The 22,080-nt window shown below is 36.8% G+C and overlaps 1 protein-coding gene across 8 annotated transcripts in view; it reads left to right on the top strand.

Annotated features, from left to right (window-relative positions):
• The window catches only part of RUFY2 (RUN and FYVE domain containing 2), a 47,433-nt gene extending 26,356 nt beyond the window's left edge, over positions 1–21,077 (top strand). For 3 of the 8 annotated variants that reach the window (XM_088019947.1, XM_088019948.1, XM_028109461.2), the window contains exons 13-18: positions 28–147; positions 6,890–7,019; positions 7,628–7,722; positions 14,636–14,684; positions 18,703–18,780; positions 18,873–21,077. In XM_088019947.1, the coding sequence (XP_087876073.1) occupies positions 28–147; positions 6,890–7,019; positions 7,628–7,722; positions 14,636–14,684; positions 18,703–18,780; positions 18,873–19,016 (616 nt within the window). In that variant the 3' untranslated portion in view covers positions 19,017–21,077. Of the gene's footprint in view, positions 1–27; positions 148–6,889; positions 7,020–7,627; positions 7,723–14,635; positions 14,685–18,702 lie in introns of all 8 variants that reach the window. The other 5 variants (XM_088019945.1, XM_028109459.2, XM_028109460.2 and 2 more) reach the window with 3 other exon arrangements.
• The last annotated feature ends 1,003 nt before the right edge of the window (positions 21,078–22,080 follow it).

Here is a 22,080-nt window from a genome sequence, read left to right on the forward strand (position 1 = left end):
ACCCAAAGTTGATTTGAATTACACCAGATTGCAGCAAGCAGAGAAGGCGCAAATGGAAGCTGAAGATGAAGACAAGAAATATCTACAAGAGTGTCAGAGTAAATCCGACAATCTGCAGAAACAAATCTCCCAAAAGGAGAAACAGCTGTGAGTATTTCACTCTTAGAAACAAATACTTGTATTAACATACTCCCCACCCCTTCTTCTTTGCACATAATGGTAGGATACCTATATTTTCCTTTAGTTAATGATGCCAGCTAGATTATGGAGTTCTCCTTGAGAAATAAAAAAAAATTAGAAACATAATTGATAAAATTTGTGTTTTTTGTCCCTTTATTGTTTTCAGAGCATTTCAACTATCTTGTTACCTTGCTCAAGGAGAATTTTATTCTTTCTGCTGGTATATAAAAGCAGATGGTCATTATATTTCTAGGTACTGAGTGTAATATGCCTTTGTAACTCAAAGGAACTTATATTATCAAAGAATAAGTTTTTTGAGAACATTTTTATTAATACTTCATATCATAGATCTATATATCTATTACCAGCTAAGAATGATGTCCATATACATCATTGGACTGAAAAAGGCAAGTTGCAGACAGTATGTGAGATATCCCATTTTTTATAAAATTAAAACTATGCATATGTGCATATTTACATATATATAAAGAGAGAAAAGAGTTTAAAGAATAAGGATTCTGGGGAATGATTATCTTAGGGGAGTGATGGCAGATTGGCAGGGGTATTTTAGTTTTTACTTTATTAAACATCAGTATTTTCCCCCAGTCAATATGTGCTACTTTTGTTATTAAAATAAAGCAACAATAGAAAAGTGATGTATTATGTTTAACAGATCATTAAACAAGACTACATGCCATTTATGATGTATAACTTGCTAAGCTGCCTTGAGATCCAGATGGTTGAGGTGGCATTAAACTCCTCTCAATTCTTGCTAATTTTCTAATAGTTCTGTCAGTTATTGAGAGGGGATTTGTTGCATATCCCAACTTTAATTGTGGATTTGTGTATTTCTACTTTTAGTTCTAATGGTTTTTGCTTTTTGTATTCTGAAGTTCTGTTGTTTGGTGCCTACACATTTAGGATTGCTGTATCTTTTTGGTGAATTGACCTTTTTATCAACATGATATTCTTCTTTATCTTGGTAATTTTCTTTATCAGATGTTAATAGAGCTACTTCTTTCTTTTGATTAATATTGTCATGTAATAAAACGTTAACATTCACATTTTTCAGTCTTTAAATTTTCAGCCTAATCTTTATTATCATCAGTATATTTGAAGAAATATACTTTCTTATAGTTCATATTTTTATCTGTTCTGACAATTTCTTAATATATTTAGTCCATTTACATTTAGTGTAATTGTTGATATGAGAGCTTAAGTTGCTGTTTTATTGTTTTGTTTTCATTCCTTTCTTTTTTCCTGCCTTCCCATGGATTATTTGAATATTATTTAGAATTCCTTTTTGATTTATCTATGGTGTTTTTGAGTGTATCTCTTCATAGATTTTCCAGTGATTGCTCTAAATACTGTCTTATATATTTGCAACTTTTCAGTTTACTGGTGCCAACATTTTACTACTTTGAATGAAGTGTGGAAGCCTTACTTTCACTTAGATCTTTTTACTCTCTCCCTTTTATAACATAATTGACTTAAATATTTTCTTTGCACAATATTGAGAACCACATCAGACAATATTAGAAAGTTTTTTTTTTTAATATAAACTCTAAGCCCAATGTTGAGTTCGAACTCATGACTCTGAGATCAAGAGTTGCATGCTTTATGGCTGAGCCAGCCATGTGCCCCCACATCAGACAGTATTATAGTTTGTGCTTCAAACATTAAACATAATTTAGAAAACTTTATTGTTCTTTCTTCCTGAAATCCCAAGTTTTCTTCTGTATCTGAAGAACTTCTTTTGTGTTTCTTTTAGGGTGGGTCTGTTGGCAACAAATTCTCTTTATTTTTCATCTGAGGTCTTGATTTCACCTTCATTTCTGAAAGATATTTTCAGAATATCCTTAGAATTCTGAGTTGACAGTTCTTTTCTTTCAACACTTGAAAAGTGTTGTACCACTTTCTTTTGGTTTTCGTAGTTTCTGATGAAAAATACTGTCATATGAATCCTGTTCCTCTACCCAAGATTATTTCTTTGGATTTATCCTCTTTAGACTTTGGTCAGTTTATCTTTACTAAATTTGGAAAATTTTCAGCTTTTTCTCTAGATATTTTTTCCAGCTCCAACTGCTTTCTCTCCTCTGGAATTTTTTTTTTTTTTTTTTAAGATTTATTCACTTTAGGAACACCTGGGTGGCTCAGTCAGTTAAGCATTTTCCTTCGGCTCAGGTCATGATCCCATGGTTCCGGGATCGAGCCCCACATTGGGCTCCCTGCTCCACGGGAAGCCTGCTTCTCCCTCTCCCTCTGCCCCTCCTTCCCACTCATTCTCTCTCAAGTAAATCTTATTAAAAAAAAAAACACACACTTATTCACTTTAGAGAAAGAAAGGGAGTGGGGACAGAAGGAAGTAGGAGAAGGGAGAATCCTAAGCAGACTCCTTGCTGAGCATGGAGCCTGACACAGTGCTTGATCTTATGACCCTGAAATCATGGCCAGAATCAAGAGTCGGATGCTTAACTGACTGAGCCACCCAGGCTCCTAGGCTCCCAGGCTCCCCTCTCTTCTCTAGAATTCTGATAACCTTGAATATTAGATTTTTAAAAAAATAGTCCTATAGGTCTCTGGCACTTTTTCCCCCCCCAGTCTTTTTTGTCTCTTGTTCAGATTGGGTAATTTCTATTGTTGTGTGTTTTTTTTGTTTTTTTTTTTTGTTTTTTTTTAAGTAGGCTTTGTGCCCAGTGTGGGGCTTGAACTCACACCTCTGAGATCGAGTCACATGGTCTACTAACTGAGCCAGCCACGTGCTCCTCTGTTGTAGTGTTTTGAAATTCATTGTTTCCTCATCATCTTCATTCTCCCACTGAGCCCATTTAGTGAGGTTATTGTATATTTCCTTTTGACTATATTTCCTTCCTTTCTCTCTTTTTTACTTGTCTGTGGCTGTACCACCCTGAACGTGCCCAATCTCGTCTGATCTTTTTTGCTAAAACTTAACTATTTTGTTTCAAGTGTGTTCTTTATTGGTCATAGCATTTTTTTTTTAAAAATTTTATTTATTCATTCATGAGAGACAGAGGGGGAGAGAGAGAGAAGCAGAGGGAGAAGCAGGCTCCCAAGGAGCAGGGAGCCTGATGCGGGACTTGATCCCAGGACCCTGGGATCACGACCTGAGCCGAAGGCAGACGCTTAACCATCTGCGCCACCCAGGCGCTCCTTGGTCATAGCATTTTTATGATGACTGCTTTAAAATTCTTGTCTAGTCAGAATTATCTGACATGGCATCTATTTTTTCTCATCCAAGTTAAGATTTTTCTTGGGTCTTGGTATGACAAGTGTTTTTCAGTTGCATTCTGGACATACTGAGAATTATGAGACTACATCTTATTTAAATTTTAGCAGCTCTCCACTGAAACCACACCAGCAGGGGAATATAGATGCTGACTCTTCTCTCTCTCTTTTTTTTAAAGATTTATTTATTTTAGAGTGCAAGCAGGAGGTGCAAGGGCAGAGGGACGGGGAGAGAGAATCCCAAGCAGACACCATACTGAACATGGAGCCAGATGCAGGGCTCAATTCCATGACCCCAAGATCATGACCTGAGCCAAACCAAGAGTCAGACACTTAACCGACTGAGCCACCAGGATGCCCCAACACTGACTCTATACCAAGTGGGGATAGTAGAATCCTAGAACCATTCTGGATGGGATGGAGAAAGGTACCTAACTACTGGGCAGGGATGGAAATCTGTGCTTTCCACTCAGTCTCTACTGACACTGTGGAAAAGAGGAGTGGTGCCTTGTTACTCTCAAGTAGCAGCGGAAGTCCAGGGTTCTGCCTTGGTCTCTGCCGACACCATTCTGGAAGAGAGAGGTAGAGGCACCTCATTTCAGTGGGCAGGGGTAGAAATCTAGGCTTCTCACTTGGCTTTCACTGACCTGGGGAGGGTGAGAAATACCTTATTATTGATGTGGGGTTAAAAGTCCAGGTTCCCAATGTGGTCTGCATAAGAGAGGGTGCTGGGCAGTAGTGAAAGTCCAGGCTTGCCCCTTGGATTTCTCTGATATTACCACTTTGGGGATTGGGAGAGACACTTTATTATTGCCAGTGCGGATGGCAATCTAAGCTCCCTGCTTGGCCTTTGCTAACAGTGGTTGAAGGCCTATGGCATTTTCCTCTGAGTTTTTTTGTTTTTTGTTTTGCTGCAGTAGGGCATTTATTGTCAAAACGGTTTCTATCAATTCTAGGCTACCTTTTCCCTGTCCTTTAGCAAGAGAGAGCAGGCTTTTCTTTGGACTTTTTTTTCTGTATCCATTACAGATATTGGGCTTCTTCAACACCCACTCTGAGCTATATAGGAGGCAAAAAGGGGCATCAGGGAACTCCTTACCATGTTATTCTTTGCCTTCTGGGGTTCCTACTGCTATGGGGCTAACCTAGTTAATAAGTCTTGGATACAACTGTAGAGAGAAGATGTTTGTTTCTGCTAAAACCATGAAAATAATTTTGTGTCTCAGTTGGTGCCATTTTGGTAGAGCATGAACATGTGAACAATTTGGAGATCAGGAGAATCCCTGATGGCTCAGAAAAATTGTAACGTTTCTGTAGAAAGGGGCAGCTGGGACTCTGTCCAAGAAAAACAAATCCCATTTTTTTCTCCTAAAATGGAAATAACTTTATTGATTTCTGACTATGAAAATAATTACATGCTGTTGGAAAATGTAGGAAAATGTGAAGAAAATAAAAATTAGTTTTTTTTTACATTTTGATGAATATCCCTTTTTTTGGTATACATAGATGTTTTTTATGTATTAGAGGATCATACTACATGCTTTTTAGTATCTTGTTCACTGCATGTGCTGTGTCATGGGCAATGTATCATATCAATTAATATAGGTATACACCATCGTATCCGTTAATCTAAAGGAATCCTTTAGCCTGAAAAATTGTGCTCTATTGTTTGAGTTTGCATCTTTGATTATTGGTGGGATCCTTTTGTATTTCCTTATTTTGTGAATTGCCAGTTCTTATCTACTTTTTCCCTTGGAATGTTCAGCTTATTAATATTTGCTTGTAAGAGTTCTTTATTTACTCTGGGTATCTCACATACAGTGAAATATTTTCTAAATTTACTGTTTTTAAACTTTGTTCATAGTGGTTTTTTTAATTTAGACATTTTAAAGTTTTTTTTAAGATTTTTAATTTTTTTAAAATTTATTTGACAGACAGCAAGAGAGGGAACACAAGCAGGGGGAGAGGGAGAAGCAGGCTTCCCACAGAGCAGGGAGCCCGATGCGGGGCTCGATCCCGGGACCCTGGGATCATGACCTGAGCCGAAGGCAGACACTTAACGACTGAACCACCCAGGCGCCCCTAGACATTTTAAAGTTTTAAATAGTTTTATTTTTCCTTTTTTTTTCCTTTATGGTTTCTGCCTCTTGTGGTCAATGTGTATTTTGACAATATATTTATAATAACTTAAAAATATTTTTCCTTTGCTTTTTCACTCAGTTTTTTTTCTGATTCTGGATGATGTGGCCACTCAAGGCACTCCATACTTTGGTTACTTCAGTTTTAGTAACATATACCTGTCTCTGTATTCCTTTTGAATTTGTAGTGAAATAGTATTTATCAACAATTTGTAAATTCCATTTAGGGGAATCTCTTCTCTTCAACCTGAATTATAAAATCTAAAATTTACTTCACGGAGAAATAATATGGCTATAGATAGAAATGCTAACTTTATGAGGAAACAAAAGTAATCAGAATATCAACACAAGAGTATTTAAATGATATATTGTGATAGTCTCAATATTATATATTGCTTTTAAAATTTAAAGTATTAGAGGACACCTAGGTGGCTCAATCGGTTAAGCATCTGCCTTCGGCTCAGGTCATGATCCCAGGGTCCTGGGATCGAGCCCCGCATCGGGCTCCGTGCTCCGCGGGAAGCCTGCTTCGCCCTCTCCCACTCCCCCTGCTTGTGTTCCCTCTCTTCACTGTGTCTCTGTCAAATAAATAAAATCTTAAAAAAATAAAATTTAAAGTATTAGAGACTGTAGCATTATTTATGCCTCATCTGTTATACCTACTTATGAGCAATAATTTTCAAAATGATTTCTCTTTGGTATCCTAAAGTGTAGGAATTTGACTACTTTTGTTTTGCCAGATAGCACCTGTTAGAATGATGATGTTAGTGCTTTCAAATGTGAATTGGCATTTCCAGGCTGTATGAGTTTTCCTCTTGACATCTCTTTGGACTTAGCTCTGTCCTGTAAGCAATCTGTAAAGTACCAGGGTTGATTTTTCTGTGACTGATGTTTAATTGGTTTAGTGGTTGCTGTAATTCTTCTATCAGAACAATAGTTAGTTGTAAAATTTTGTACATGGCAGAGAAATGAAAATAATTAAAACTTCACATTTTTCTCTTTGTTTCATTCCCCCAAGATACAACCAGTTTTAATAGTGTGTACCCTTCAAGGCATTTTATATGCTCATATGGCATTTATGTACACAGAATTTAAAAATAACAAATTATTGTTTAGGAAGGAGTTTTTGTGGTTGGCAAATAAATTGATATGTTGGGATCAGAAAACCCTATGCTGCTGAACTTGTTTACAAAAAATATTTATGAAAGAAAATACCTGAAGAAATGCACAAAAGTGAAAATAATCAAAAAGGTGGTGTTATTAAAGAAAGCAGACAACTGTCATGTGAGAAATAGCACTAAGTTTCTGTGTGTTTGTCATTCAAGGGTGCAGCTGGAAACTGATTTGAAGATTGAGAAGGAATGGAGGCAGACTTTGCAGGAAGATCTTCAAAAGGAGAAAGATGCCTTATCTCATCTTAGAAATGAGACCCAACAAATCATTAGTCTTAAAAAAGTAAATGGTGGTAAAACTTTAAAAATTATATCTTTGAAAAAACTAAGTTACTTAAAAAGAGAAATCATAATTTATATTTATACCAAAGAGCCATCCCTGATGGCTCAGAATATACTGGTCATCTTTAAAAATACCAGTAAGAAGGGGTGCCTGGCTGGGGTCGTGAGTTCAAGCCCCACATTGGGTGGAGAGTTTACTTTAAAAATAAAACAAAACAAAACAAACCCATGGGGTGCCTGGGTAGCTCAATCGGTTGAGCATCTGACTCTTGGTTTCAGCTCAGGTCATGATCTCAGGATCGTGGGATTGAGCCCTGAGTCTTGTGTTGGGCTCTGTGCTCACTGGGGAGTCTGCTTGAGATTCTTTCTTTCCTTCTGCCCCTCCCCACCTCAAATAAATAAATCTTTAAAAAAAAAAAACCAGTAAGGAGATTAAATGAATGGGAAATAGGTGATAGTTGATGGAACAGCTATGAAAGCTTGGACATAGAGTTCTGTTTTTTATAAAAAGCTAAAGGATATATGTTCCTAATTATTTGTATGTATACAATGGGGAGTTTCTTGTTTATTTCTTTTAAATTGCGTTTTCTGTTTTTTATTGTTTTGAAGGAGTTCCTTAACATCCAGGATGAAAATCAGCAGTTGAAAAAAATATATCATGAACAGGAGCAAGCTCTTCAAGAACTTGGCAACAAACTTAGCGAGTAATTTCTCTTTTTTCCTTTATCTATATAGTCATTGACTTTTATAAAGGTAGGAGTGTGCCAAACCAAGCAGGCAGGAGAGTTTAAATATAGAAAAGAAAGATATAAACTATTAAAATCAAAACCAAAAACCTTAAACATGCAAGACTGGATTGGAGAGATTTTGTTAAAAGTTAGGTTCAGTTTAATACATTTTAACTTTAAATGCTTTCCAGTAGGTGAAAGTTAAGACTCTTGTTTCATTTCTTCAAATTAGAGAATTCAGAAGTTCATTTAATATCTTTTCCCCAGAGCAACAGAAACCAGATTTCCAAAATATCTGAAGAGATCATTTTCAGACTGTTTTGAGAAGGAGCCAACATTGTGAGAAGTGGAGAGTTGTTTTTGTTTTTGTTTTTTTTAAGATTTTATTTATTTATTTGACAGAGACACAGTGAGAGAGGGAACACGAGTGGGAGAGGGAGAAGCAGGCTTCCCAGGGAGCAGGGAGCCCGATGTGGGGTTCGATCCCAGGACCCCAGGATCATGACCTGAGCCGAAGGCAGACGCTTAGCGACTGAGCCACCCAGGCGCCCCAAGAAGTGGAGAGTTTTAGCTCGAGTTGGGCCTTAACTCCATACAGTGTGGTTGATTCTGTTGCAGCCAAGTGTTACTGGGTTGCTGGAAAGACAAGAAGTAGTGTCCTGTCTTTCTCACCTTCCTCCTTGTTCCATGTGGTCAGTGTTTTGGGTTAGCAGCTTCATCTTCGTGCCCTGATTGAACATATTGCCAAGTATCTGGGATAAGCCCCGGAAGGCTTAGTTTAGTATTGAATGTATCACTGCCATGTTAAAAAAAAAAAAAAAAAAAAAAAAAAAAAATCACTTTTTTTTTTTAACACAGAAAAGTAAAAGAAAGCTATAGTGCCCATAATCTTATCACTGGTATAAACCCCTTTGATGTTTTATATGGTTAAAAATTCAAATAGCACAATTTCCTCCCTCTCCCAAGTATCAATCCTCAAAGTTAGTGAGCCTTAGTGAACCTCGTAACAAAATTTATGTGAATATCTCATCATATATCATTAGTCACATATGTACGTATATATCATTTGTAACAAACTCAATAGAAATTGTAACTGGAAAGGAGACTTCATTGCTAAAGATGAAGTTCCATTAAGAAATCTTGAGACCAATTTCTAAGGCCATAGGAAAGTAGTTCACTAAAACCACAAAAGGAAATACTAGTTCTCAAAAAGATAAACCTGTCGGGGTGCCTGTCTGGCCCAGTCAGTAGAACATGTGACTCTTGATCTTGGGGTCATGAGTTTGAACTCCACATTTGGGGTAGAGTTGGCTTTAAAAAAGAAAAGATAAAGCTATTTTTGTTTCTGTAAATTCAAAGAACAATTTACATTGTGAGTCTAATAAGCAAGATTTCAATTCTAATCTGGCATTCACCTAATGAGCACTTTGACCTAGACCCTATGCTGAGTGCTTATTACCTTATTTCCCATTTATTTATTTGACAAATACTAAGCTTGTATTACGTGCCAGGCAGTATTCCAAGCGCCAAGGACTCAGCAATGCACAATCCCCACAACAAAAATAATATTTACATTTAAGATCATAAAGGTTTAATATTAAAACAGACTAGAATAGTAAAAGGGGAATGTGTATGTTACCTTCCACCCATCTTGCGCGCAACGCTAAAGACTGTATAGTTTATTAAAGACATGATCATTTTAATGTTTAGATAGCTGAATTCACTTTTTAGATTTTAAGTTCAAATTAATTAACATGTAGTATTACGATTTCAAGAGTAGAATTTAGTGATTCATCACTTCACACGTAACACCTAGTGCTCATCCCAGCAAGTGCCCTCCTTAATCCCCATCACCCATTTAGCCCACCCCCCTCCACCCCACAGCAGCCCTCAGTTTGTTCTCTTAACTATAGAGTCTCTTACGGTTTGCCTCCCTCTCAGTTCTTAGTTTTACCTCCCCTTCCCCTTTGTACATCTGTTTTGTTTCTTAAATTCCACATATGAGTGAAATCATATATTTGTCTTTCTCTGACTTATTTCACTTAGCATGATACCCTCTGATTCCTCACTCTTTTTTTTTTTTTTTTTTTTTTTAAGATTTTAAGTAAGCTCTACACCCAATGTGGAGCTCGAATCTACAAGCCTGAGATCAAGAGTTGCACGCTCAGGGCACCTGGGTGGCTCAGTCGGTTAAACATCCATCTCTTTTTTTTTTTTTTTAAGATTTTATTTATTTATTTGACAGAGAGAGACAGCAAGAGCAGGAACACAAGCAGGGGGAGTGGGAGAGGGAGAAGCAGGCTTCCTGCCGAGCAGGGAGCCCAATGCGGGACTCCATCCCAGGACCCTGGGATCATGACCTGAGCCGAAGGCAGACGCTTAACGACTGAGCCGCCCAGGTGCCCTTAAACATCCATCTCTTGATCTTGGCTCTGGTTTTGATCTCAGGATCGTGAGTTCAAGCCCTGCATTGAGTAGGCCTAGCGTGGAGCCTACTTAAAGAATCGCGTGTTCTTCCAATTGAGCCAACCAGGCACCTCTGAATTCACTTTTTTCCCCTTTTTCCTTTAGTCTAGTTTGTTTCTCAGTTTTTGGTTTGCGTGAAAATTACTGCTCAGGGTTGGACATACTCAACAATCTATACTGAACTTTATGGGCTATTTAAGGAATTTTCAAGGGTTATTTTGACTAAGTTTTTTTTTTATTAAGTTTTTTTTTTACACATGCCGAGCTCCACTGTAACTACTGTATGCATGTTCTTCTGAAGTTTGTGAGTTTCTTTGTTTTTTAACTTAAGAATATGTTAAAGGTTTTTCCATATCAGTACATCGAGATGTTCCATGGGATGGGTGTGCTATAATTTAAACTTTCTAATTTTTTTTCTTTTATAAATGATAATGCTGTGAAATCCTTGTATGTTTGTGTTGATACACTTTAATGAATATATCTGAAGAGTAGGTTCCTAAAGGTGATTGCTGGGCCAAAAAGAATGTGCTTTAAAAAAATTCTGGTAGTGCCAAATTATCCTCTCTCTCCAATATCAGACCCCTTCAATATTTCCAATATTAGTAGGAGAGAATGTTTTTGCCAGTCTGATAGTTGAAAATCTTACTGTTTTGATTTGTATTTCTTTAACCATAAGCACAGTTGAGCATCTATTTTTATCTATTTAAGTAATCTCTATACCCAACGTGGGGCTCAAACCTACAACCCCGAGATCAAGCAAGTGTTGGATGCTCCACGGATGGAGCCAGCCAGGTGCTCCTGAACATCTGTATTTATTCGTGTTCCCTTTGTGTTTATAGTTTACTGCCTGTTTATATCCTGTGCATATTTTTGGTTGCTCATCTTTTTCTTAGGGGATTTTAAAAATTGTACACATTGTACATCTTCTGTTTGTCTTTTGTCTTTTTACTTCATTTTTGGTAATGTTTTTTCCTTGTTAATCTTTGAGTTGTTATGCCACAGATTTATTAGTTTTCCTCTGCTGTTCCTGGGGCCATAGTCTCTGGGACATGCATTGGACCAGCTTTGAGTCAGAACTGCTTTTATCCCTTTCTTTCTTTCTTTCCCCCTCCCCCTCCCGTTTTATCCTTTCTTAACCGTAGTCCTCTTGAGTGGTGAGAGTCATTATCAGGGCTGGAGGAGGGACAGCGGCCCCTGTGAGGCTTCCCATAGCGCACCAGGTCATCTGGGAAACACTTTTATTCTTCCTCTTCATCCTCCGGCTCCTGTGATTATAAGCGATCGGGTTCCTCCCTGACACACAGGGTGATGATTATCTTTTTAAAAATTTGTTGATGAGGAGGGACTCAGGTTGGATCAGTACTTTTTAATCTTTGCTTCTAATTTACCAGAAGCCTTTATTTATATAGTCCATTTGGGTATTATTTAAAATGCAGAGTGGGAGGATAAAGGTCATTTGGAATAATATGAACCATATTTAATTTTATTAAAAGGGAAAATACAGGTTTCGGAAAGAACCATGCAAGAGTGTGTTTTCAAGTAATGATTAAACTTAAAAATTAGTATTCATTAGTATCACTCACGGGAATAAGTATTCCTCTGCCATTTACTAGTTTTGTGACTTAGGGTTATTTAACACCTTTAAGCCCAGTTCCACATTTGTAAAATGGAGTGTTATAAAATCCCCAAAGGGTTCTTTTTCTAATTGAGAATAAGCATGTGAAAACCCCTAGCACAGTATCTTTGCTTATCACAACCAGAATATCAGTTTTCTTGTCAGATGAGGTTGGATGTGAAAATTACTTTCTAGTGCTCACTTTCTGAACCTGTGATTTTAAATGTAAATAATTAATTTTAACTAGAAAAATACTTACTAATGAAGTATTTACTCTTACTGATTTCTTATTAAAGGATTCTTAAGAATTTTTGATAAATTTTGAAAGGTTTTAAATGTTATTCTGAATAAATTATGTTGTAGAGATGAATTAGGATTAAACAAAATGAAAGTGAGCTGTTCACATTTGAAGAAAATTTGGAACATGAAATATTAGAATGGAATATTCAAGGAAGAGAATCTAAACTAATATATCTGTTATAATGACTGGGTTTAAAATATGTGAAGGATGATAACCAGCTTTTCTCTTATCCTCATCAAGGCTTAAATTCCAACAGGAAGAATTTTTAGTTTAGAAAAATAAATTTCCAGGACTCTTCCAAATGTAGTATTCTGTAAAAGATATTCTTTCCATGTAAAGAAAATTACAGATTTTTTTTTTCTTTCCTCAAAGCAGAGGTTTCGGGATTATCAGAGGCTGTATCATTTCTGGGTGTTTTTCCTATAGTATCATAATTGATTGTATCACATTTATTATAGCCTCATGTTTTACCTTGGCCCTTCCCTATGCTGTTTTCATGCTGTGGTCAAATATTTTTACACAATTAAATATTTCTAAAAGCTAATTAAAATAAATGATATGGACCTCTGTTTCCTCCCTACAGAGAGGAGATGTTCTTGTACATTGTGTTTATTGGAACTGTAACTGCTACTCCTTTCTTTAGGTTGGTTTGGCAACTCGTATCAGAGGGGGGCAATATTTTCAGTGCCCATATTTGTGAATAAAGGCATTTTAACCAGAAATATAGCAACACCAGTGAATTTCCATAACGATCTCTGTAGCAAATGCCATTAAGCTACTTTTATTCCATATTCAGGTTTTCTGTGTAGCACAGTTACTGCTTTGGCTATTATTCCCCCCAGCGTCAGTTTTCTTTAGACACATTTTGTGGATGTGAATTTAGCCAAGAAAATTTTAGTATTGTGTTTGTATTTTTAATCTGTGTAGTTTTACATTGATTATTCCCATGGTAGAAGTATGAACCAGATAAAAAAAAAACTAACGTTTTTGGTTTGTTTTTTTTTTTTTTGGTCTTAGAACAAGGAGCACTTGTAGTATGAAGCAATTTCCTGCCTCAGGAGCAGAGACTTGATGTACCTTTTGATCCAGTAATTTCATTTTTAAGTTGTTTTCCTAAGAAAAATAATACAAATATTTTGGTCATTCCAATTTTAATGAACAATTTTTGTGGTGAGAAATTTGAAATAAGTTGAAAGTTCAGCAGTAGATAATTATATAAACTATATTTTTCATTGTTACCGTGTAACCATTTTACTATAATGATGTGGCAGATACTTAATGACAAGTCAATAGCTCTCAGCCTTTCAGGATATATTAGTACCTGAAAAGAGCTGTTTATGGAAAACTATATAAATGATGACTCCATTTAAAATATACACATACTCTGCACCAAAAACTAATGATGTAATATATGGTGATTAACATAACAATAAAAAATTAAAAAAAAATAAAATATACACATACTCGGGGGGATGGGGTAACTGGGTGAAAGGCATTAAGGAGGCAGATGATGTAATGAGCACTGGGTGTTATATAAGATGGCTGAATCACTGACCTCTACCTCTGAAACCAATAATACACTATGTTAATTAATTGAATTTAAATAAATTTTAAATATACATGTACTCATCAACATGTAGATTATCCTCTCTGGGTAGTAGGATCACAGATAATTATTGCTATTTATAATCTGCATGTTCATTGACATATATTTGCAAAAAGTGAAAAGTATCACAATTCTATTTTCCTTAATATTCCCACTCTTACCATTCTTTTGCTTCTGGTAGAGAAACTGTGTGTATAATGGCTAGCATGGGCTTTAATGTCATAAAGACCAGGGTTTGAATCCTGGCTTCCCCAGTTACTACCTCTGTGACCTGTTACGAGTGATGAAACCTCATCAGGCCTCACCTTATTGATTGATCTTTAAAATAGGTGAGTTTTTTGGGGCATCTGGGTGGCTCAGTTGTTATGTGTCTGCCTTCGGCTCAGGTCATGGTTCCAGGGTCCTGGGATCGATCCCCACATCGGGCTCCCTGCTCAGCGGGAAGCTGCTGCTTCCCCTCCCACTCCCCTGCTTGTGTTCCCTCTCTCGCTGTGTTTCTGTCAAATAAATAAAATCTTTAAAAAAAAAAAGGTTTTAAAATAGGTTTGTTTGTTTTTTTTGAAGATTAAATGAGCATATACATGCAAAGGTCATAGAGCATGAAGTCTGGCACCCTGTGAGCTCACAGTAAATAGCGTTTACTGATACTGTCCAAACCACATGAAAATGCCAGTATTCTTTTGTTAAAGCAATTTTTAAATTTAAAAAGGACATTTTTGCTTAGGACATTTAGAGAATATAGGAAAATATAAAATAAAATCCCACTAGTCAAAGAAGATCATTAGAATCATGTAGTATATACAGTTTTATATTCTATGAAAAACCAATACCTTAATGAATTGCTAGATGTTCTATATGTAATATATTTACTGAAACATGGACCCATTTGTAATCTTTTCAGATCAAAACTTAAAATAGAAGATATAAAAGAAGCCAACAAAGCACTGCAGGTGAGTAGAAAGTGTTTTCCTCAAGTAGGAAAGTAGAGATATATGTGAGTCTCCACTAGAAGGTAAAGCCTATATAAATCTAAGGTACTATTACTGAGTCCCGGGATGTGTGGAGGCAGAAGCACCAACGGGGAGTTGGGAAGTTGGGGATCCGGCTCCCCCCATTATGCCTCTAGAAGCAGTCAGTAATCATATTGGAAATGACCTTGGGGAGAACTTTGTCTACCTTCCTACAAAGCATGGCCTGATGGAGTGAAACCGCCTTTGAGAGTCCTTGAGTCCCTGTGCTGGTCTGTTAGTAGTTTTGACCGTCAACAAGTCTCCCCTTCATGGAGTTTGTTCCCTCTTCTGAATGGCTTCTGAAACGCGCAGAGGATTTTGCACAGGGTTGCTTTGAACACAGAGGTTAATATGTGTGAAAAGTGATTAGTACAGTGGTTCAGTGTATGGTTCTGAATGCGTGTGGAGGCAAGAATCCCTTCTACAACATAGAAGGAAATAGTCTCTCTCTGAGTGGTTCAGTGAGATTACCTTCTACCACACAGCTTCCCATTCTGTTTTTTTAGCGAAGTGTTACATGAAAATAATTTAAAAAGTCAAGTAGTGCTAGAAAGAATTAAAAAAAGTAGTAGTCTCCTGTTCTTCACCCCCTTGTCCCTCATCCAACCTAGCTTCTGCCACCTGAAGGGGGCGACTTCCGATTCTTTTAGTTCCTTTTGGCTTTACCCCCCTATTTCTAAATAATAGGCAGTGTATATTATTCACTCATTTATTTAAGACCTATTTTAGACCTATCTATATAGCCTGGTTAACATGGTGGATGAGGAGTTTTGCCCACTCTCACCCTGGTCTGTTTGCTCATTGTCCTCCCAATATAATTAAAAGTTTTAATGGAATTCATTTACTGTATATTCTTCGACTATTTAAATATTGTTCTTTGCTGGGCCATGTAGTTTATTGTGATTATATTTTCTTTCTTGAACTGTTTCTTTTTTCCTCTGGAGTTAATAATTGCCTTTCCCCTGAAACTAATAATATACTATATGTTAACTAAATTGAATTTTAAAAAATTGAAAAAAAGTTTTGTTGTATTAGAGCATCTGAGTTTTCTTATACCTTCAAACACCTTTATAACAGTTTTTTTTTTGGGGGGGGGGGGAACACCCAGGTGGCTGTTAGTTAAGCATCTGCCTTCGGCTCAGGTCGTGATCCCAGGTTCCTGGGATCAAGTCCTGCATTGAGCTCCTTGCTCAGCGGGCAGCTTTCTTCTCCCTCTGCCTATCCCTCTCCCTGCTCGTGCCCTCTCTCTCCCTCTGACAAATAAATAAAATCTAAAAAAAAAAAAAAATTTGATAGGGTGTGATAGTCGGGGAGGGGTGGGCAGAGGGAGAGAGACAAGCAGACTCCACACTGAACACAGAGCCCCAAGTTGGGGCTCAACGCAGGGCTCCATCATGACTTAAGCAGGAACCAAGAGTCGGATGCTCCACCGACTGAGCCACTTAGCCACCCCACCCCTAACTTGCTTGCTTGCTTTATTTATTTATATTTGTATTTATGTTTTCCCCGGCATGCTTTTTTTTTTTCTTTTTCTTTTTTTTTAGATTTTATTTGTTTGACAGAAGGAGCACAAGCAGAGGGAGCAGCACGCAGAGGCAGAGGGAGAAGCAGGCTTCCCACTGAGCGGGGAGCCCGATGCGGGACTCCATGCTTTTTTTTTTTTAGAATGTAAATTATTTTTTTTTTTAAAGATTTTATTTATTTGAGAGAGAGAAAGTACATGAGAGCGGGGAGGGCCAGAGGGAGAAGCAGACTGCCTGCCGAGCAGGGAGCCCGATGCGGGACTCGACCCAGAGACTCCAGGATCATGACCTGAGCCGAAGGCAGTCGCTCAACCGAGCTACCCAGACACCCCCCCAACATGCTTTTTTTTTTTTTTAAAGATTTTATTTATTCATGAGAGACAGAGGGGGAGAGAGAGAAGCAGAGGGAGAAGCAGGCTCCCAAGGAGCAGGGAGCCCGATGCGGGACTTGATCCCAGGACCCTGGGATCATGACCTGAGCCGAAGGCAGACGCCCAACCACCTGAGCCACCCAGGCGCCCCCAACATGCTTCTTGATTATAAAGTTTTTCCCATGTTGAGGTGCCTGGGTGGCTTAAAGTGTCTGCCTTCGGCTCAGGTCATGATCCCGGAGTACTGGGATTGAGTCCCACATTGGGCTCCCTGTTCAGTGGGGAGTCTGCTTCTCCCTCTGCCCTTCACCCTGCTTGTGTTCTCTCCTGCTCAAGCTCTCTCAAATAAATAAAGTTTTTCCTATGGCAAAATGAATCAGTTAATTATTTCGTTCTTTTTTCCTTGGAGTTATCCTCATGGAGTTCTTTGCTCTCCTGCTTCAGTCTGGTCTGGTCACCCTTGTCCTGACATTTTCCTTTGCTGCCATTCTTAGTATTCCTTTTATCCTTCTCATATGTTAGGGTTCCTATTACCTGAACCCTTTTGAGTTCTTTCTTGGTTTACTCCCTTGTTTTGGGAAATGCATCCTTTGGTAGCTTCCTGGAAAATGCTGAGTTGAAAAGATAAAGGTTTTAAGAATTTGTGCATCTGTGTATATGCCTTTTATTTTGCTCTCACATTTTTTTTTGGATGGGTAGAGATGTCTGCCCAACTGTCATCATTTAAGCTCTGTAAAATTTTCATTATGAAACATACCGTGTATATAACTGTATAAATACAACTTAACACTAGCATAGGGCGCCTGGGTGGCTCAGTTGGTTAACTGTCTGCCTTCAGCTCAGGTCATGATCCTGTAGCTTGGCAGGAAGCAAAGCGCTTCCACTAGGCTTTTGGACATTTGGGAAGTCGCTTTCCTTTTTAATGGCATTCAACTAGTTGCATTGGATTATCTTTAAGGCCCTGTCTTGCTTTAAAAACATACTCTACAAGTCATTTGATTCTTTACTGGTGTGTCTGATAGGAGCTATCCAGGTTTTTTTTCCCCCCTCTAGCTTACTTTATTGTAAAAATAAAATAGTATATGTACACATGTAATACATATATACAGTATATATGTTAACTGTTATTGGTAAGGCTTCTGGTCAACAATAGGTTATTAAATACAAAGTTTTGGGGAGAATCAAGAGTTATATGCAGATTTTTGTCGACGTGTAGTTCAGCACCCCTAAGCCCCAGTTGTTCAAGGGTCAGCTGTACTTGGTTCCTCAGCAGCAGCGACGTGGCTTAGTTATGTAATGAGATGAATCAGAAGCATTGAAGACTGTTCCTTCACCTGGGTCTTCTCATATAAAACTGGCATCATTTAACAAAACTGCTTTTGTAAGGAAAAAAGTGTTCCTAGCCAGGATCTTAGATGGGTTAAGAATGGGTCAACTGAGAAATTTCAGGTGTCACACTCTCACCTGTTAATAACTTACAGTACATACGTTTTCTACTCATCTACACAGTAGCCATTACATTTGTTATAGAATTTAAGGGAAATTAATAGCCATGTAAGACTTAATTTAAGGTGAAGTCTCCTCTAAAATAATGAATTCTAACATCTCATTTCCAAATTCTCTTCAAATTTTAAGGACTTACTGTGGTATACATAATGCCAAACTCATATGCATTTCATAGTGAAAATGTATCCTTAAATTTTGGACTAATTACTAAGGCTCTTTATTCCTTAAAGAAAATTCCCATTAATTTTTAAACATTTTATAATGGAAATGTCCAAACATAAACAATTGTACAGAGAAAAACCCATTACCCAGTTTCAATATTTAACAAGTGTATGGCCTATCTTGTATTTATATTCAACCCCTATCCCTTCCTCCTCACCCAGATTATTTTGAAGCAAATCCCACACTTATTCTCCAGCTATTTCAGTCTCTCTCAAAGGACTCATTTCCAAGTCCTCTCTCTCTTCCTACAGGATGTTCTTGGTTGAAAATGTTTTCACATGTAATTTTTAAACTGTTAACAATTTGAGCATTAATATTCATGCTTCTTCCTTCTAGGGACTGGTTTGGTTGAAAGACAAAGAAGCAACACATTGTAAACTTTGTGAAAAGGAATTCTCTCTCTCTAAGAGAAAGGTAAGGGAGATAGGAAGTGAGTCCAAAGGACTTGATGCAAACATGGCTTCTAATTTAACTCAGTTTTTTTCTTTGATTTTTCCATTTAATAGCACCACTGTAGAAACTGTGGGGAAATTTTCTGTAATGCTTGCTCTGACAATGAACTGCCTTTGCCTTCTTCACCAAAGCCAGTACGGGTTTGTGATTCCTGTCATGCATTGCTGATCCAGAGATGCTCATCTAATTTGCCATAAGACTCCAGAATTAAGTCCTTGTGTATGAAAGTACCTACAATGAACGGTTAATGTATGAACCATGTACATGATGTATTTAGATAGCCCTTCTTAAGCAGCTTTCAGACCGTATTGGTATGTTTTATCTTCCATGTATTCAGTTCATGGGAATTAGAAGCTGTAGAATAGCTCACTGTTATTCAAAAAGAACTTTCAACAGGGCATGCTTTAAAATAACTCGCTTAATTCCTAATTGATGTAATAATCATGTAACTTATAAAGCCAATAAAAAGGCCAGACAGCAGAACACACATTTGCCTTATTTTGTAAAGGCCTTCTTAAAAATAGGGATTCAGATTCTTTTATTCTGCATTTTGTCAAGTTGGTATTTGATGGTGCCTGTAATTTTAATGCACTTTAAAGCTTCACAGTTCTCAGATCAGAAATGCATTGGACTTTTTAGAAGTATTAATATTCCAGTTCAACAGACTTTTCATTAGCTTGCTAAGGTTTCAACCTTAATTACTTGCCCATTTTGCATGAGAAAAGGCCAATTATTTTATCCTATAAAATTTCCTTTTGGTCCTTTTCTAATCAATGTATTTATACTTTTCAGATATAGTAGGTTAAAGAGGTATTATTTTACCTCAACTTTTTCCTTATTTTGAAAGGAAGTTAAACCAGCCTTTTACATTGTTACTTGCACAACTTTCCATATGCTACACCTGACTCGCCAAATTGCTAACTTTTTTTAGGGAGGGCTCACACCTCTTTAAATTAAAAAGAAAAAAATCCATCCCCAGAAAAAAATGTTTAATAGTAAGCGATTACAGGCTCCTGACTGATTCTCCTCTAAGCATTAAAGGAGAAATCTCAAATAGTTTGCCTTTGATAGGATTTGAGTAATGAAAAACTTTATTCTATTTCCATTCCAGTAACTTTTAGGAAGCATTACAATGTAGTGATCCACTACTGCAGTTATGTATAGAGTGAAGTATCAGCCCTGCCATGAAATACATCATCTGTTTCAAGCATGAAAGATTAATAAACACTAATCCTGTTTTACCATACTTGTAGCACACCAAGAATATGTAAAATGTTACCTTTGTATAATTAATCCTTTGAACAGCATCACCACTTGGGAGATCCTTTTTTCCCCCCACTTTGGTATTAACTTCAGCCATGCACTTTAAGTCTGTGAACCTTAACAGGTTAGATAGGAATCTTTGGTTACTCCCTAGCATTACATTTAGTGAATTACTCATGTCCACCCTCCTCCCACCTAAGATGGGGTAACTTATTCTGCAGGATCCTTTCCTCTAAGTATATATATTTTCACTAGGGTTTAAAATTAATTTTCAAAATTGCCGAAGTGTGAAACCAGGATTTTGAGGATTTTTCTCCATATCCAGTTAGCTTTTGAGGTCTTCAGTTAAACTGCTGTACAGATTTTTAGGTGGTCTTTCTTGAATGCCAACAGAAATACTGTCAAGAGAATTATATTCTTGAACTGTTTTGTACTGATGGGATGATTAACATTTTTATGATTGTTAAAAATGAGAATAAGCAAATGAAATTTCAAATACTAGGTTTTTTATTACTGTGCTTATTAGTACAAATCTTAAAATATGATTTTGCTTAAATTCCAAAGCTGGGTTTCACTCAACAATTAAAACCATGATTTTCAGTTCCCCCTTAAATTCTTTGTTATTCAAAACTCGTGTTTAATCACCATTGATTTTTGGGCTTTTTGTAGTCAAGCTTTTATGACAGCAATACAATTTGCTTCATTTAGTTTGGGCTCTTATTTAAAAGCCATTTATACTAAATGTTGGATTTTGTTATAAAACTTCCAGTTTGTATTGTGAACCTACACTTTCTAATCTTCAAGATTTGCCCTCATGGAAAGTATTTATCTTAATGAATTTCACATACCATTCCCTTGTCTAGCCAGTACTACCACAATAATGCTATCATGGTGCCAAGAAATTGTGACTGTAATTCTTCTACTCTGCAATGTTTTAAAATAAAATGTGAATTTTATAAACCAAATAAAAGATATGAAAAAATTAGCCTTTCAAAGGGCGACTTGCATTTATAACTTTTTATACCTTTATTACTTACATTTTAATAGGGCAGGTCCTAGGAAAATAAAAGCACATAGGATCTTTAAAAAAGGTAAGTGGTATGAGCCTAATATTTAAATGGGTAATTTGAGGGGTACAAACATTAAAATGGATTACTGCCTGAGCCGGTAAGTTCCATTTAAGCTAACACAACTTCCTTCTCTAACAGTAGAAATCACTCCTTCCTTAAGTGTCACTTTATTTAATGTTCACTTAAGAGTATCTTCTACCAATTTTACAATCAGTAACCGACACAAAGCATTCTAGGACAGAGGCCACACTATTATCTCCCACGTTGATATTTATTACATTAATAACATTTCTAGCAAAAACAAGTAACAAGGTCAATAACTGAATTCACATTGACAGGTTTCATTTTGATCCATTAGCCAATTTGGGAAAAAAAGCCATATTGATCAAAGGGATTAAAAGTAAAAAGCACCTTTTCCTTGCTACATATAGTATTTAACACAATGGCTCTAAAACTCCAAACAGATATCAAATGTAAAATCCAACTTCCAGGACTCATTTGAATTAAAACTATTACATGGACTTGTCTCTTACATTTGTAGTCATTTATACAGTTACTGAAAAACCGTATGCTTTATTGGGCAGGAAAACTGAAAATACAGCTGTGAGAATTATTACTTCCACAGTAAATATTTTTGTACTGCATTCTCATGTCACTGAGAATCTTAACCTAGTCTAAGATATTTTGAGATCACTTACAACTCACTTTTTTGGAAACTTTTTGGTACTTCAGTCAAGTGCTGAGTGAATTTTATTCTAAAATCTAGGGCTAGAATTTAAACTTCCAACATTCTCATTCCCCAGGTAACACAATTATGAATATTCAAAAATCCAGATACCGCTTAAGATCTTCAACATTTCAGAGCTATGCCTGATATATGACATTTGAAAAGAATGACTAAAATAGAAATTAGCTTAGTTTATACTCC

Source organism: Eumetopias jubatus, unplaced genomic scaffold (assembly GCF_037043125.1).
Source record: "Eumetopias jubatus isolate StellerSeaLion01/CBP00866 unplaced genomic scaffold, mEumJub1_p1.0 scaffold_17, whole genome shotgun sequence".
Lineage (NCBI taxonomy): Eukaryota > Metazoa > Chordata > Mammalia > Carnivora > Otariidae > Eumetopias > Eumetopias jubatus.